Source organism: Eucyclogobius newberryi, unplaced genomic scaffold (assembly GCF_026437365.1).
Source record: "Eucyclogobius newberryi isolate DKJ021-1_F unplaced genomic scaffold, fEucNew1.0.hap1 SCAF_2, whole genome shotgun sequence".
In the NCBI taxonomy this organism is placed as follows: Eukaryota; Metazoa; Chordata; class Actinopteri; order Gobiiformes; family Gobiidae; genus Eucyclogobius; species Eucyclogobius newberryi.
The window spans coordinates 17,099,829-17,113,141 of record NW_027315834.1 but is presented as its reverse complement, the minus strand read 5'-3'; the positions used below and the strand labels follow the sequence as shown (position 1 = coordinate 17,113,141).

Here is a 13,313-nt window from a genome sequence, read left to right as displayed (position 1 = left end):
AGCCTGCACAGTGGACTTTAAAATTGACCCACTAAGGAAGAAGCAAAAGATATTTTATATATGTGAATGTGGTTTATGAGTAAATGATTTGATTGGAGAAGCAGATTAGCAGCCATTCTGTCAGTCACCACTGAGTGAACGAATAATGCAATGTGTATTTCTCTGGGATATATTGTGCTGTATTTGTGCTGGATTAAAAAAAAGCCTGTTCCGGATGTGTTAGAGCCATTAGTTGAATTTGACAAGGGACAAATTGTAATAGCTGGTCTGGCTCAGAGCCTCTCCAATCTTTAGGGGTATTCCTTGTCTGCAGTGGTTAGCGTCAGTATCAAAAGAGGTCCAAGAAAGAATTAAGGATAAACAAGGCCTGATTAGAGTGAGGGCTGGCCTGCCGTTCAAAATATTTAAGCTCTCTAAAATAATTAACAATTTATAAGCGCAAAAGCAGTGCCACTTGCCAAATGAATGACAAATAGACTTCTTTAGGTACTGTATAAAAATGTGCTGTATGTGTACTTCCAGGAGACCTGAGCTTTAATAAGGGTTTCGAGTGAATTTAAGGGATTTCTATTCTTCTATTACAACCCGGCTTAGAAAATTTACAGGGAAAACTCTCCTTCTAAAACAAACCTGGCAGAGACATAGTTTTATTCCCAAACTTTGTTCTGTGTAATTCACACTGGGTGCCAGGAAACAGCTCTGGTCCAAACTCATTACTCTTGCAGCCATTATCAGCACAATCAGGTCTACTCTCGCTATATGTGCTCCACCTTTCCCAACTTCACCGGTGCTTCGTTAAATTAAGGATCAACCAGGGGCTCGGTGGAGTCCAATCACGGCCCATCAGTCTGTGTTAGTTAGACTAGAGGTGTTTAGACGCTCAGGTTCAGGAAGAAGGTGCTGGTTAAAACGTATAGAGCACATAGAGCAGTGTGATTATGAGGGGGGAAAGTGTTGCTGCGATTTTCCCCTGCTTTAAAACTGTAGTCCAGTGTTTCTCGAATGTAGTACGAGAAGTCAGTTTAATCGGTTTGTCCTTCTCATGGTGTTGTCCAATATTCAACCTGGTTCAGCCCTACATTAGACCTAGACTAGGCCTGATCTGGTTGTGTTTGTTCTTCCTATTCTTATAGCATTCATCATTACGCTTGCTTTATCGTTGCAGGATTCTGTGTGCTGATAAAGAACCATGTATTATGTAGATGTATTGAGGAACTATAGTTGTCACTAATAGTGTGACTTATAATAATTGCCATACAAGGAACAATAACATATGAAATCAGAGCATAAAAGTTAGGTGTGCAATCAAAGTATCCTCACAAAACCACACCAAATTTCAGATGACTAAAATGCTTAAATTAAGTTGCATTACTTAACTTGGGAGAATCTGTTAGTGGTTATTACATGTTTTTACGTTTTTATTTTATTTCTTTTTACCTTAGATCTGGCAAAACATTCATATACATTTGATGGGGAAATATGATAACAATAACAACTGTCAAGCACAAAGTACAGCTTTTAGCATCGCAGTCCCAATCATTTTGTGGTACTTTTTGTAGCTGCTATAAAAGTTTGATATCTTGTTCTTTTGCCCACAGTGGTTTGGTGACCTGGTGACCCCGGTGTGGTGGGAGGACGTGTGGCTCAAAGAAGGGTTTGCACATTTCTTTGAGTATGTTGGCACCGATTTCCTCTTCCCAAAATGGAACATGGTGAGTTCAAGTTTATTATTCTGGCTTTAACCCTTCAATTTGAATTGAGCATGTTTCTGGATGCTTTTCGTAATACTTTCACTTTTATCAGAGCTAAGGTCCCAGCCAAAAAGTATATTTTGAGGGCAGATCATAAGTACTGATGTCTGATGTTTTGCACACCTTGGACTGAGCTGCAACAAATATTTGCAATTAGCAAGACTACAATTTCAAGTCCTTTACAAACAACAAAATATCCTAATTTAAAAACCTACAGACACTTTAGATCTCTAAAAGCATGGTATGAAATGGATATTATAATATAAATAGTATTAGTTTCACTCTTCATATTTCAACCTTCTCTCAAATGTTAGTGCTCCTGGGCATATTTAAAAGAACAAACTGTTAAAACATAAATCACAGTGCCTGTAAAAAGGGAAAAAAAAAGCTATTCAATTCCTCCAAATGTTCTGTCATATTTTGGACTGTGCATAATGAATCTAGAAATGCAAATGACTGACAAATACCAAAAAAAAATTGTAAATCAGATTTTACCAGCAGAAAGTTGGAAAATCAAACAATAAAACACAATCATTGGTCAATATTAGAGAAGCAGATTATTAACGTCCTCAGGAATCAAGAAAATGGAGAACTGTCCCTGAGCATCCCTTGTCCTCCTCCTTCTTGATGAGGAAAAACTACAGCAAACCCAAATGTCAAATATGATGTGTCTGGTGGTGTCTCTACCAAAATCCCATTTAAAAATGTTGTCACTGCGGTCGTTGGTTTTGGCACATGTTCAGTATTCTGCACAAACCAAAACACTATTCGACTCTTATTGTCAGACAGTTAAATGGAATTTAAATGGAGTTTTGCAACACTGTCTAGTGAAAAACTGTTGGAAAACAGCAATTAACAGTTCATCACTCAATAATAAAACATGTTTGCAGCAAACAGGACATTGTGTCTTGGGAATAAATATTTATCAACACCTTGAAAGAGTGTCTTCTTGGTTTTGTTTAGGGAATATACTGAAAATTAGTGGCAACAAGAGACTTTCATCTAAACAGATTGTTCAATGGATTTTTGTTTTTGGGGAACAAAAGCAACCACATCAATCTACCACAAAAATGCCACGGTTTAATTTAAGATAATAGGTATAACAGTTGATTTATTTACTTATTAACACCTCAAATTCAACATGAACTCTCTCACTTCCATTGCCCATTCCACTCAAAGTATCAAGAAGGGAATCCGGCGTAAAGATATGACAAATCACCATGCGACTTTGGGAACCCTGAACACAGCACTGCTTTTGTTTTGGAGAAATATTATGCTAAATCAACTTTAATGAGCTTTTAACCTTGTTTTATTCACCTTTCCTCGTCATTTGTTTCCCTTAAGTTGTATTTTATTGATTGATTGATTGATTGATTGATTGATTGATTCATGCATGTTTGAGTAATCCTGTATTGTCCTGCAACTGAAGCTCGAGTGTTTCAATCCACATCTTTCATTGTGTCCCAGAGTGATACACGATGGATTCTAGAATGTCATGCCACTTACGCCAAAAATAAAAGCACATAAATGGCAGTGCGCTGCTTTTTACGGTGAAATGTCACTATGTCACACAGTTATGTAGTTTTGAACAGGAAGTCAATGGACCTGTTTCTATTATTAAACTTTAAATTGATATTGAGGTTGAAATGAACACACTGTAAACTGAACCGAACTATAGTTAAGCAACACAAAGTTCCTGAAAAAAGCATAATGTCTCCTTTAGTATAAATAAATATGGAAAAAAGCACTCACTATGTACGTTTCCAATTTCATTTCTAAAGCAGTATAAGTGATAGTTACAGAGGAGGAGGACACATTGATTGGTTTGTACTTTCTTCTTTGCCAGCACTGTTTTCCCTGCTATTCCAGAGGCGCACACCCCAGAGATAACATATATTTTTCCACTGAGTTCGGAAAACAAGCTATTTTTATGCAATCACAATTAATAAGTCCGGCCTTTATTGATTAATTCAATAAAGCACCCTTTATCCATACTTAAATAAGGCATGATTTATTCCCTGCTACTACCTCAGTACTTATCTGTGCCATGCATGCTGCTCGTCTGTGAACTGCGTGGCATATTTAAATCCCTGTTACCGTTGTTCCGCCTGGCTGGGTGCGTTAATAGAAACAAAGTGATTCTCCAATAACAAGCACAACAATGATAAAGCAGCTCTTTCCCGGTGATGCTATTAATTTATGATAAATTTATTTATTTAAAATGCAGTTTCTGTTTGCATTGTCTCTGTGCAGCAGGGAAAACACACAGACTATGACTCGAGTATTAGTGTAAAAGACTGCAGTGAACTAGAAGCAGGTCTTCACTGCATTGTTAATCAAATATATATAATCAAAGCTTCTGAAAGACCCAATACTCAACCCAAATGTACTATTTCTATGTAGTGCACGAGTATTATTTCAAGCTTCAATCATTTATTGAATATGTATTTGGGTAGGTTTCACGCAGGTGTAGACATACTATGGCCATGTATGGGTAATAGTTTTTGCAATGTATTAATTTGCAACTTTTTAAAATTGTATTTATTTATTTATACTGTACATTGAACTGTAATGTTATGTTTGTATTCAAGTACACACACAATCAAATTATTTTGAAAAATAGATTCAATCATTTATTGACATATATAAATTACATAGAGCATTAAGTCCAGTGATTCGGGGCTTCTTGGGGACAGGGACGATGATGGACGTCTTGAAAAAAGCTTGTTAATCATTAAAATGTTTTCTGCTCCATAAATAACCAAATAAATGACTATAGTAGCCTACTGCAGAATCAGCTGCATGAATGGGGAATGAGAGAAAATTGTGAAGAAACAAACATAGCCCACTGAGTTAGTACCTACAGTGTGTGAAATAAATGCCTTTGTATAAAATATTAACCGTGTTGCCTGAATCCTGACTCTGACAGTTTATTCCATGTCCTCCCTTCTCCCATGTCCTGTCCTTTCCTGTCCAATAAACGGGAAATAGGGTTAGGTTTAAATAGTGAGGACAATCCAAAATCTGCTTTAAGTCACCTTTAGACATCTAAGCCACCTTTTTCCGGTCAAGAACCATGGCCTCGGATTTGGAGGTGCTGATTCTCATCCCAGCCACTTCACACTCGGCTGCAAACCGTCCCAGTGCATGTTGCAGGTCCGGGTTTGATGGAGCCATCAGGACAACATCGTCTGCAAACAGCAGAGATGAGATCCTGTGGTCCCCAAACCGGACACCCTCCGACCCCTGACTGCGCCTAGAAATTCTGTCCATAAAAATTATGAACAGAACCGGTGACAAAGAGCAGCCCTGGCGGAGTCCAACATGCACTGGGAACAGGTCTGACTTACTGCCGGCAATGTGAACACAGCTCCTGCTCCGGTCATACAGGGACCGGACAGCCCTGAGCAAAGGGCCCCGGACCCCGTACTCCCGGAGCACCCCCCAAAGGACACCCCGAGGGACACGGTCGAAAGCCTTCTCCAGATCCACAAAGCACATGTGGACTGGTTGGGCAAACTCCCATGAACCCTCGAGCACCCGATGGAGAGTATAGAGCTGGTCCAGTGTTCCACGACCAGGAAAAAAAAACACTCTGCTCCTCCTGAATCCGAGGCTTCCAGTACCTTGGAATAGACCTTACCCGGGAGGCTGAGGAGTGTGATCCCTCTGTAGTTGGAACACACCCTCCGGTCCCCCTTCTTGAACAGAGGGACCACCACCCCGGTCTGCCAGTCCAGAGGCACTGTCCCCGACCGCCACGCGATGTTGCAGAGACGTGTCAACCAAGACAGTCCTACAACATCCAGATACTTTAGGTACTCAGGGCGGATCTCATCCACCCCCGGAGCCCTGCCACCGAGGAGTTTGCGAACAACCTCAGTGACTTCAGCTTGGGTGATGGATGAGCCAGCCTCTGAGTCCCCGGTCTCTACTTCCTCTTCGGAAGACCCTAACCCTAACCCGTCCGACGACATCCCCAGTCGAGGTCAGCAGGTCTCCACCCGCACCGTAAACGGTGTTGGTGAGGCACTGCTTCCCCCTCCTGAGGCGCCGGACGGTTTGCCAGAATTTCTTTGGGGCCGACCGATAGTCCTCCTCCATGGCCTCCCCGAACTCCGATACCCGTCGATGACCTCCGGAGACCTACAAGCTAGAGTGGCCTGAGAGGCCTCCTTCTTCAGTCTAACATCCCTTACTTCCGGTGTCCACCACCGAGTTCGGGGGTTGCTGCCACGACAGGCACCGGAGACCTTGCGACCACAGCTCCGAGCAGCCGCATCAACAATGGAGGCGGAGAACATGGTCCACTCGGACTCAATGTCCCCAGCCTCCCCCGGGACATGGGAGAAGCTCTCCCGGAGGTGCGAGTTGAATTCCCTACTGACAGAGGGCTCTGCAAGACATTCCCAACAGACCCTCACAATGCGCTTGGGTCTGCCAAGTCTGTCCGGCTTCCTCCTCCGCCAGCGGATCCAACTCATCACCAGGTGGTGATCGGTTGACAACTCTGCCCCTCTCTTCACCCGAGTGTCCAAGACACGCGGCCGGAGGTCAGATGACACAACAACAAAGTCGATCATTGGCCTCCGGCCTAGGGTGTCCTGGTGCCACGTGCACTGAGGTCCCTTGTGCTTGAACATGGTGTTTGTTATGGACAATCCGTGGCTAGCACAGAAGTCCAATAACTGAACACCGCTCGGGTCGGATGGGGGAAGCCGTTCCTCCCGATCACCCCTCTCCAGGTGTCACTGTAATTGCCCACGTGGGCGTTGAAGTCCCCCAGTAGAACAACGGAGTCCCCGGTCGGTGCACTAAATAAAGTAAAAAATAAATAAAGTAAAAAATAAATAAAATAAAAAATAAATAAATACGTACAAACAGAATAAAAACATGAGCGACATGAAATGAGTGTTTCCACATTAATGTGCCTATAATTAATATTTTATTATATACAGGGACCACTCATGTCTTATCTATTAATGGGAAACACCTCATGATGAATATTAAAGTAACTTTAACCACAATAAGTAAAATAAAATACTTCAAACAACAGGTTGCCTGCCTTGTGTCACCATCTCAGCATAAAACTTTGGGTAAAAACAAAACAAAACATCAGATTAAGTGGATGTTGTTTGTGTTGCAATTAGGCACAACTGACCAGCGATGGACTGCCACAGCGTCATGAGTTCAAAATCCCCATTTCACCCTGTACTATCCTGTCAAATAAAACCTACGGGCCCAAAAAATCCTTTCAAAAAAACATAGTAAATACAACATTTACTAAATGCAATAAATAGATGCTGGTCATACAACATAATAGAAACCGAGTCAGTAAAACTGATGGTTATACCCAAAGCCACTCCAGTGTCACTTACAAAGGTTGTAGTGAAAATGATGACTGTGATGGCACTGGGCTTGTAGCAGCTGCCGTCCTTCAGCCTGTGTTGATGCTTTGTGTGTTTGTTGGCCTATTAGCTGTGCGTCCACATGTGGGTCCATCTGGTTCACAGCTGCCATATGTGTCTGTGTGAACTTCAGGTGAATTAAAGGCTCGGCTAATTAAAAAGGATGTCTCATTTAGTCTCTCTGCTCCTCACCACTTTGCTGTACTCCTATCCACAGTGCCACTTAGCTCGTTTACTAATGGCATCATTTATTGTGGTCTCTGGACTCACTCCGTTTACATGTGGCACTGTTAGACAGCACAGTTTATATTGGTTAACCCATGTATAGATTTAAATTTTGATCAACTTGAAATGTCAGTACTTTTGGCAATGTTTAGTTGTGGATAGGAGCAGTCATGCTCTTCGCTATAGCTTATTACGCAATAACGATTAATTGCATTTGCGATTACATCGAGATTATGTCATCTCAGATGCACGCAATTATGGCCTTTCAGAAGCCACACATGCATCCTGCATTTGGAGGTGAGCAGCACGTTCTGTGCAGCCCTGTGAGTGTAGCCTCTATTTGCAGCTTCATCGTTTTACACTCTGCTCCTCCCGAGTCCTCCGCGTGTCTGTGCGGTTCAGGTGCACATTAGATCGAGTAGATCTGATGAAAATATCAGCCTTCATTACGCTGCCACCGTTAAGGAATTAGGCTTTCATAAATGCCACACTGACCCTCATTTCTCTGCACTCTTGCCTCCCTCTATTTTCTAAATAGCAAAATTTACTCTGCTAATGTCTCTACTTTGGCGATTTGCGTATCTGACAAATGGATTCTCCATGTGTATTTATATTGCTTCCTTCATTCGGGTGTTAGTGGGTCCCACTGCGCTCTTTCGCTTCTCCCTTTCTGTTCAAGTCTAATTAGTTGAACTTATACCGCAAACTGTCACTACTTTGGCGATTTAGGCCTATATAGCTGTTGCTTGTGCGTGTCTATCACTTCCTCATTCCATGCACGTTAGTGGTAGACCTAAATGTAAAATGTAGGTCTACCACTAAATGTTTAGCTGCTCATCACAATGACATCCGACCTTCTGCTGATATTTGCTGATAGTGCAAACTGCCATGAAACTCCCTCTTTTAAGTGAACTCTGAGTTGCGGGCTCCATGAGTGCACAGGGCAGAGGAGGAAGCAGGAGGTTTTATTTATTCTCATTTCATTCAGGGATCATTTAAATATAAACTTCTTATGTTCTTCTTTACTTTAAATACAGCAGATTAATTCACCGCGAGTCTAACTAGCAATCGATAATGGCGCCAAATTGTTTAATTTGCATGTTAGTGTCTGAAATATGACTAAATCAGGCCTACATTCAAAAGAGGAGAATGATAGAAATTACATTTAACATTCAGCTGTGATTTACTGAATATATGATCTCCATGGAGACGAGCAGGGGGCCCTCCAATCTCAGTTACAGCTCAGATCCGTGGAGCGGTGACCCTGCTCACAGTGAGAATGCAGATTTATTTTCATTTCAGGGAAGCTCTAACCCTGTAATTGAATAAATGCCATAGTGGGACATTCCAGGCAAAGCAATAACATCTCCCTGGAGACAAGCAGGTAGCGGACTTGAATATAAACAGGATTTTTCCTTTTCTATTTGGCAAAGTCTGTACAGCTGAGCAATATTTTAATTGAAATAAAGAACTGCTTTACAAAATAGGCTTAACATCAGGGGCACAGCTTGAATAGAGAAGGTGATTTACAAATAGTTATTGACCTCAGGTTTAGTCTTTAGACCATGGTAAGACTAAAAGCCGTGATTTGACTCACACTTCTTCAGCTGTAAGAAATCTGTAAAAATGGCCCAAAAAGCAAGAATCACCCCCACACTACTTGGTCCTCCCACCTTTGAGATAGTCCATGCCCATGCTCACTGCAGACAGGTGAGAGCGCGCACAGAGAGGGGAGGCGTCTCATTGGTCAGTTACAAAGCCTATTTTGCAGACTATGACCCTGGCACAGAAAATAAATACACAGATGTCTTGGATTGTCACTAATACTGTTAATATGGTTAACATGGGCTTTTTTGCTTGATTTTAATACAGTAAAAAATAATCACAATTAAATCACAATCGCAATATCCCTGGGAAAAAAATAGCAATTATGATTTTTGGCAAAAGTGTTCAGCCCTACTCTCCAGGTGCTGTACTTTGTTCAATTTTATGGATATTCATGCGAAGAAGTGCCTCAAAAACACATCATAAAATCCTGAGGCATTAAAACTACGCACTAATCTCTAAAATCCATTGAGCCTTCATTTAGCCTGCATAGTATAAATTTCAAAGGATGTCACTATTAATGCAGTTCATTAATGGCTAGAAGTTAATAAGCCGACAACATATTGCTTAACAAGATGGAGCATCATTAAAAGGAAATCTCCTCAGTAAACACTGTAATCCATGAATTAGACTGCACTGCACATCAACCAAGCTCTCATATCCCCTGGAAATTCAGACAGAGTTTGACGAATCTCAACATGTTTGCAGATAACTGGTAAAATGGAGGGATGGAATTATACAGTGGAACAAGTCCAAATGAAAATGCTCACTGAAACAATAAGATAAAATTGAGAGGATAGAGTTCCAAATCCATGTCTTATCAAACCAGCTGCTCAACCACAAAAGGTTTTATTGAGATATAATACATTTTCTGTTGAACAATTCGAAATATGTTCAGCAAAAAGTTACTCACAACAAGAATTCAGTTGTATTGATTACAATAAACCAACCAAGACTAAAGTTACAATAAAAAGAGTCACAGAATTATATGTATGTTTTATAGGAAAAGCAGCGCTTCTTAACAGATGTCCTCCATGAAGTGATGTTATTGGATGGCTTAAGCTCCTCCCACCCCATCTCACAGGAAGTCCAGCAGGCCACAGACATCGACAGAGTTTTTGACTGGATTGCCTACAAAAAAGTAAATTCCCTGTTTCTTTCTAGTTAAGAGCATTTGACGGCTGGACTGTCATCCTGTGTTTTTATGTTAGAATGTTTAGAATGTCTAAACTTGGACTGTGTTTGCAGGGGGCTGCCTTGATCCGGATGCTGGCCAATGTGATGGGTCAGCCCCTGTTCCAGAAAGGACTCAATGTAAGTTGTAAAGTGTTTAGTTACTTATCTGGACATGGCCAGGCCTGTAGAGATTCAGCTGAAATATTTTCCCTCCAGAAAGCCTGTCTCCTCTAGTTTTATGCAGTGGGAGAGTGTTTATGCCCAACACAGCAGCAATTTAAACATGCTGCTGCTGTAGGCCATCACTGTTGTTCAAGTTAATATTCTTCTAACTGACGTAGATGTGCACTTAATATTGATTTGTATAATCATGTAAATGTATTGATGAGTATTTCCCATGCTCAGTCGCCCACACTATCCATGTCCTAATTCTTATGCAGAGACTGTCACTGACCTGAAACTCACTGACTCTTTAAACACTGATGAACCAGCAGCACTTTCCCACAATGCACTTCTTCTGTGAACAGTAAGCAGGGAGAATTTACAGCAAAGTGTAATATGTTTAAATCATTCGGACCATTTGGAAAACTCTGTTAGCTTGTGCTTATAGCCTTGGCATTGGTCCAGTAAATGAAAGTTGGTTGAATGTTTAAAATAGAAAGAATATATATATATTAGAAAAAGTTTCAATGACAGTCATCTGGACAATTCTGCCATCCAAAAGTCAACGTCAAGGGCTTCTGGATGGCAGATAACTTCCTTTGAAACCTTTTTTACCATGGATCACTCCTGGATGAGAGGTTTTGTCAAAAAAAAGGGGAATTCTGCTTAATAACCAGCCTGCAATGTTTATTAGTCAAAACAAAAGGACGTTAATGTAAAAGTCACAATATTATAAGGCTTCACAATGTCACAATTCATTTTAGGAGAATAACCATGCATATTGTTTTAAATTAATTGGAAATGCTTTAATTCTGTAGAAACTTGTGCTTTTAAAAAAAAACTAAATCCTGCAGCTGCCTGGAGAGCCCCCATAAAAGCAGGAGGTAAAGGTTAAACCACAAAACTGGAAAACAGTTATTTTCAATGGAAGGCTCTCCTTGCCAATACTTTGTGTATACAAAGGATTTAAATGAAGTTTACACCAGGGCGGCTGTAATACCATATTGCTACTACTTAACAAATGACCTTGTCTTTTCCAAGTCTAATAAGGGACAAAATACAAGAGATAAATAGAGGTATGCCTTTTTGAAGGATAGTATATTTTTGAACAGTTTTGAACACATGAGCAGTAAAAAGCCATGCTGCATTGACTTTCACTACAGCTTTATAGCCAAAGTATAACATTTACTTTCTGTACCGAATCTTAGGCAAGCAAAACACATTTGAAGTCACCATTTTCTTTTCCCCTTCCCTTTTGTACTTTCTTATTTTTCATGTTATTTTGTAAACCTAAGCAACTTCTTAAGGTCCTTCAACACATCCCAATTCCCCCTCAGAGGAAATGAGTTTGGCCGAAAACCGATGGGGTTGTTCTTGTTGGACAAATGACTAGTTTCCACTCTGTGACAGATTGCCTATTTTACAAGACAAATACATTGCAATTCCATCATTCTTGTGTTTTTAAATCAGCTCTTGGTGGATTCTGTTGTTTTGCACGTCCTCAGAAATACTGCTGCACATGACGAACCAGCTGGAGGATTTCATACATTTTTCTAGCATCTGTCAGATCACACCTATCTGCTGCTCGGTTTCAACCACACATATTTGACAAAGGAAGCTGCCAGAGGACGTCTAACACCTGCAGCATTTAAACTAAGCAGGCTCTTTTATAGCTTAAAAAAAATAATTGTACTTGTCGAGACTTTTATACTTGTGCTTTTCAACTTGCCTTTTGTGAGTCAAACTTTATTCACTCGACTGATCATACAATTTCTGCCTTTTTCGCTCTGAGATCACAAAATATCTGCAGCTTCACAATCGCCTCCCCAATTACTATATTTCACTAAAACGTTGGCTGACATGAGGCAATTTTTACCACACACTGTCGATCACGTCTGCCATATACCTGCGCTTAAAGTTGTCCTGTTTTTCCTCCCTTCTGTCTTTCTTCAGGATTACCTCCTAAGTCATATGTACAGCAACGCGGCCCGGGACGACCTGTGGAACAAACTGTCCCAGGTAACACAGTGACTTCCCTCATTACCTCTCAGTGAAGCCCCATCTTTTATAGTCTAGTCGTGACAGTGCCTTGCTCATTAGCGGGGATTCAAACTTGTGACCTGCCCCTCACTCAGGCGGGACACAGGAACCTCCGACACCTGCAGATGTTAATGACAGAACAAGTGTCTCTAATGAGGGACACATAATGAGAGGAAGATTAAAAAGGCCCATGTTTCTGACTGACATGTCGAGATGAGAGTCTCAGTGTTGTTTGTCACACGCACAAAGGCGCTCCACTAATTACAGTCGCCTCTGTTGCCATGCTGATTACACCAGGGATGAACTTCTACCATAATGAGCCCCACCTCGCTGATTATCTGGAAACCAATCACAGCTCTAATCGCCCGCAGTCCGTCAACTCTTGTTTAGTTTGTCCCGGCTGCCTCTGAAGGGTTAAACGTGTCAGTCATTTAAATTGGCATGCTGTGTTTTTCAATCAGGCGATGCGATCCGACGGGCGGTACATCAACATTGGACAGATGATGGACAGATGGACTCTACAAATGGGTTATCCAGTCATAACCATCAGCAAGAACCAATCAGAGCAACTCCCGACGCATTACATCATAGTGAGCCAGGAGCACTTCCTGTATGGACAAGATCACAGGGGCAACCACAGGTCAGCCTCCCGGGGATTCCAATGTCACCACATTCATTCACAATACCAGCATTTCCAATTTAGTTACTGTTTTTGTCTTTTCTTTTTAAAACCGTAGAATGTGATTTTCATCAGACAATAATAGTATTTTTTAGGTTGGCAGAAAACACAACACCGCGAATGGAGCAATGGTGGAGCTAATAAACAACTCACCCGATTTGAGATCACTATCTAACGTTTTCTGGATTGTGGTTGTGGCCAAAGACATCGGGGGCTTGGGTAAAAGTTTCAGAAAGTTTTAACACTCAAATTCACTTCAGTGTGAGT

At 41.1% G+C, this 13,313-nt stretch overlaps 1 protein-coding gene across 1 annotated transcript in view; it reads left to right on the top strand.

The window, feature by feature from the left end:
* The window catches only part of LOC140367399 (thyrotropin-releasing hormone-degrading ectoenzyme-like), a 132,835-nt gene that overhangs the window by 89,519 nt on the left and 30,003 nt on the right, over positions 1 to 13,313 (top strand). Inside the window, exons 6-10 of the mRNA XM_072453866.1 lie at positions 1,599 to 1,712; positions 9,993 to 10,130; positions 10,238 to 10,303; positions 12,281 to 12,346; positions 12,829 to 13,007. Of these exons, the coding sequence (XP_072309967.1) occupies positions 1,599 to 1,712; positions 9,993 to 10,130; positions 10,238 to 10,303; positions 12,281 to 12,346; positions 12,829 to 13,007 (563 nt within the window). The remainder of the gene's footprint in view (positions 1 to 1,598; positions 1,713 to 9,992; positions 10,131 to 10,237; positions 10,304 to 12,280; positions 12,347 to 12,828; positions 13,008 to 13,313) is intronic.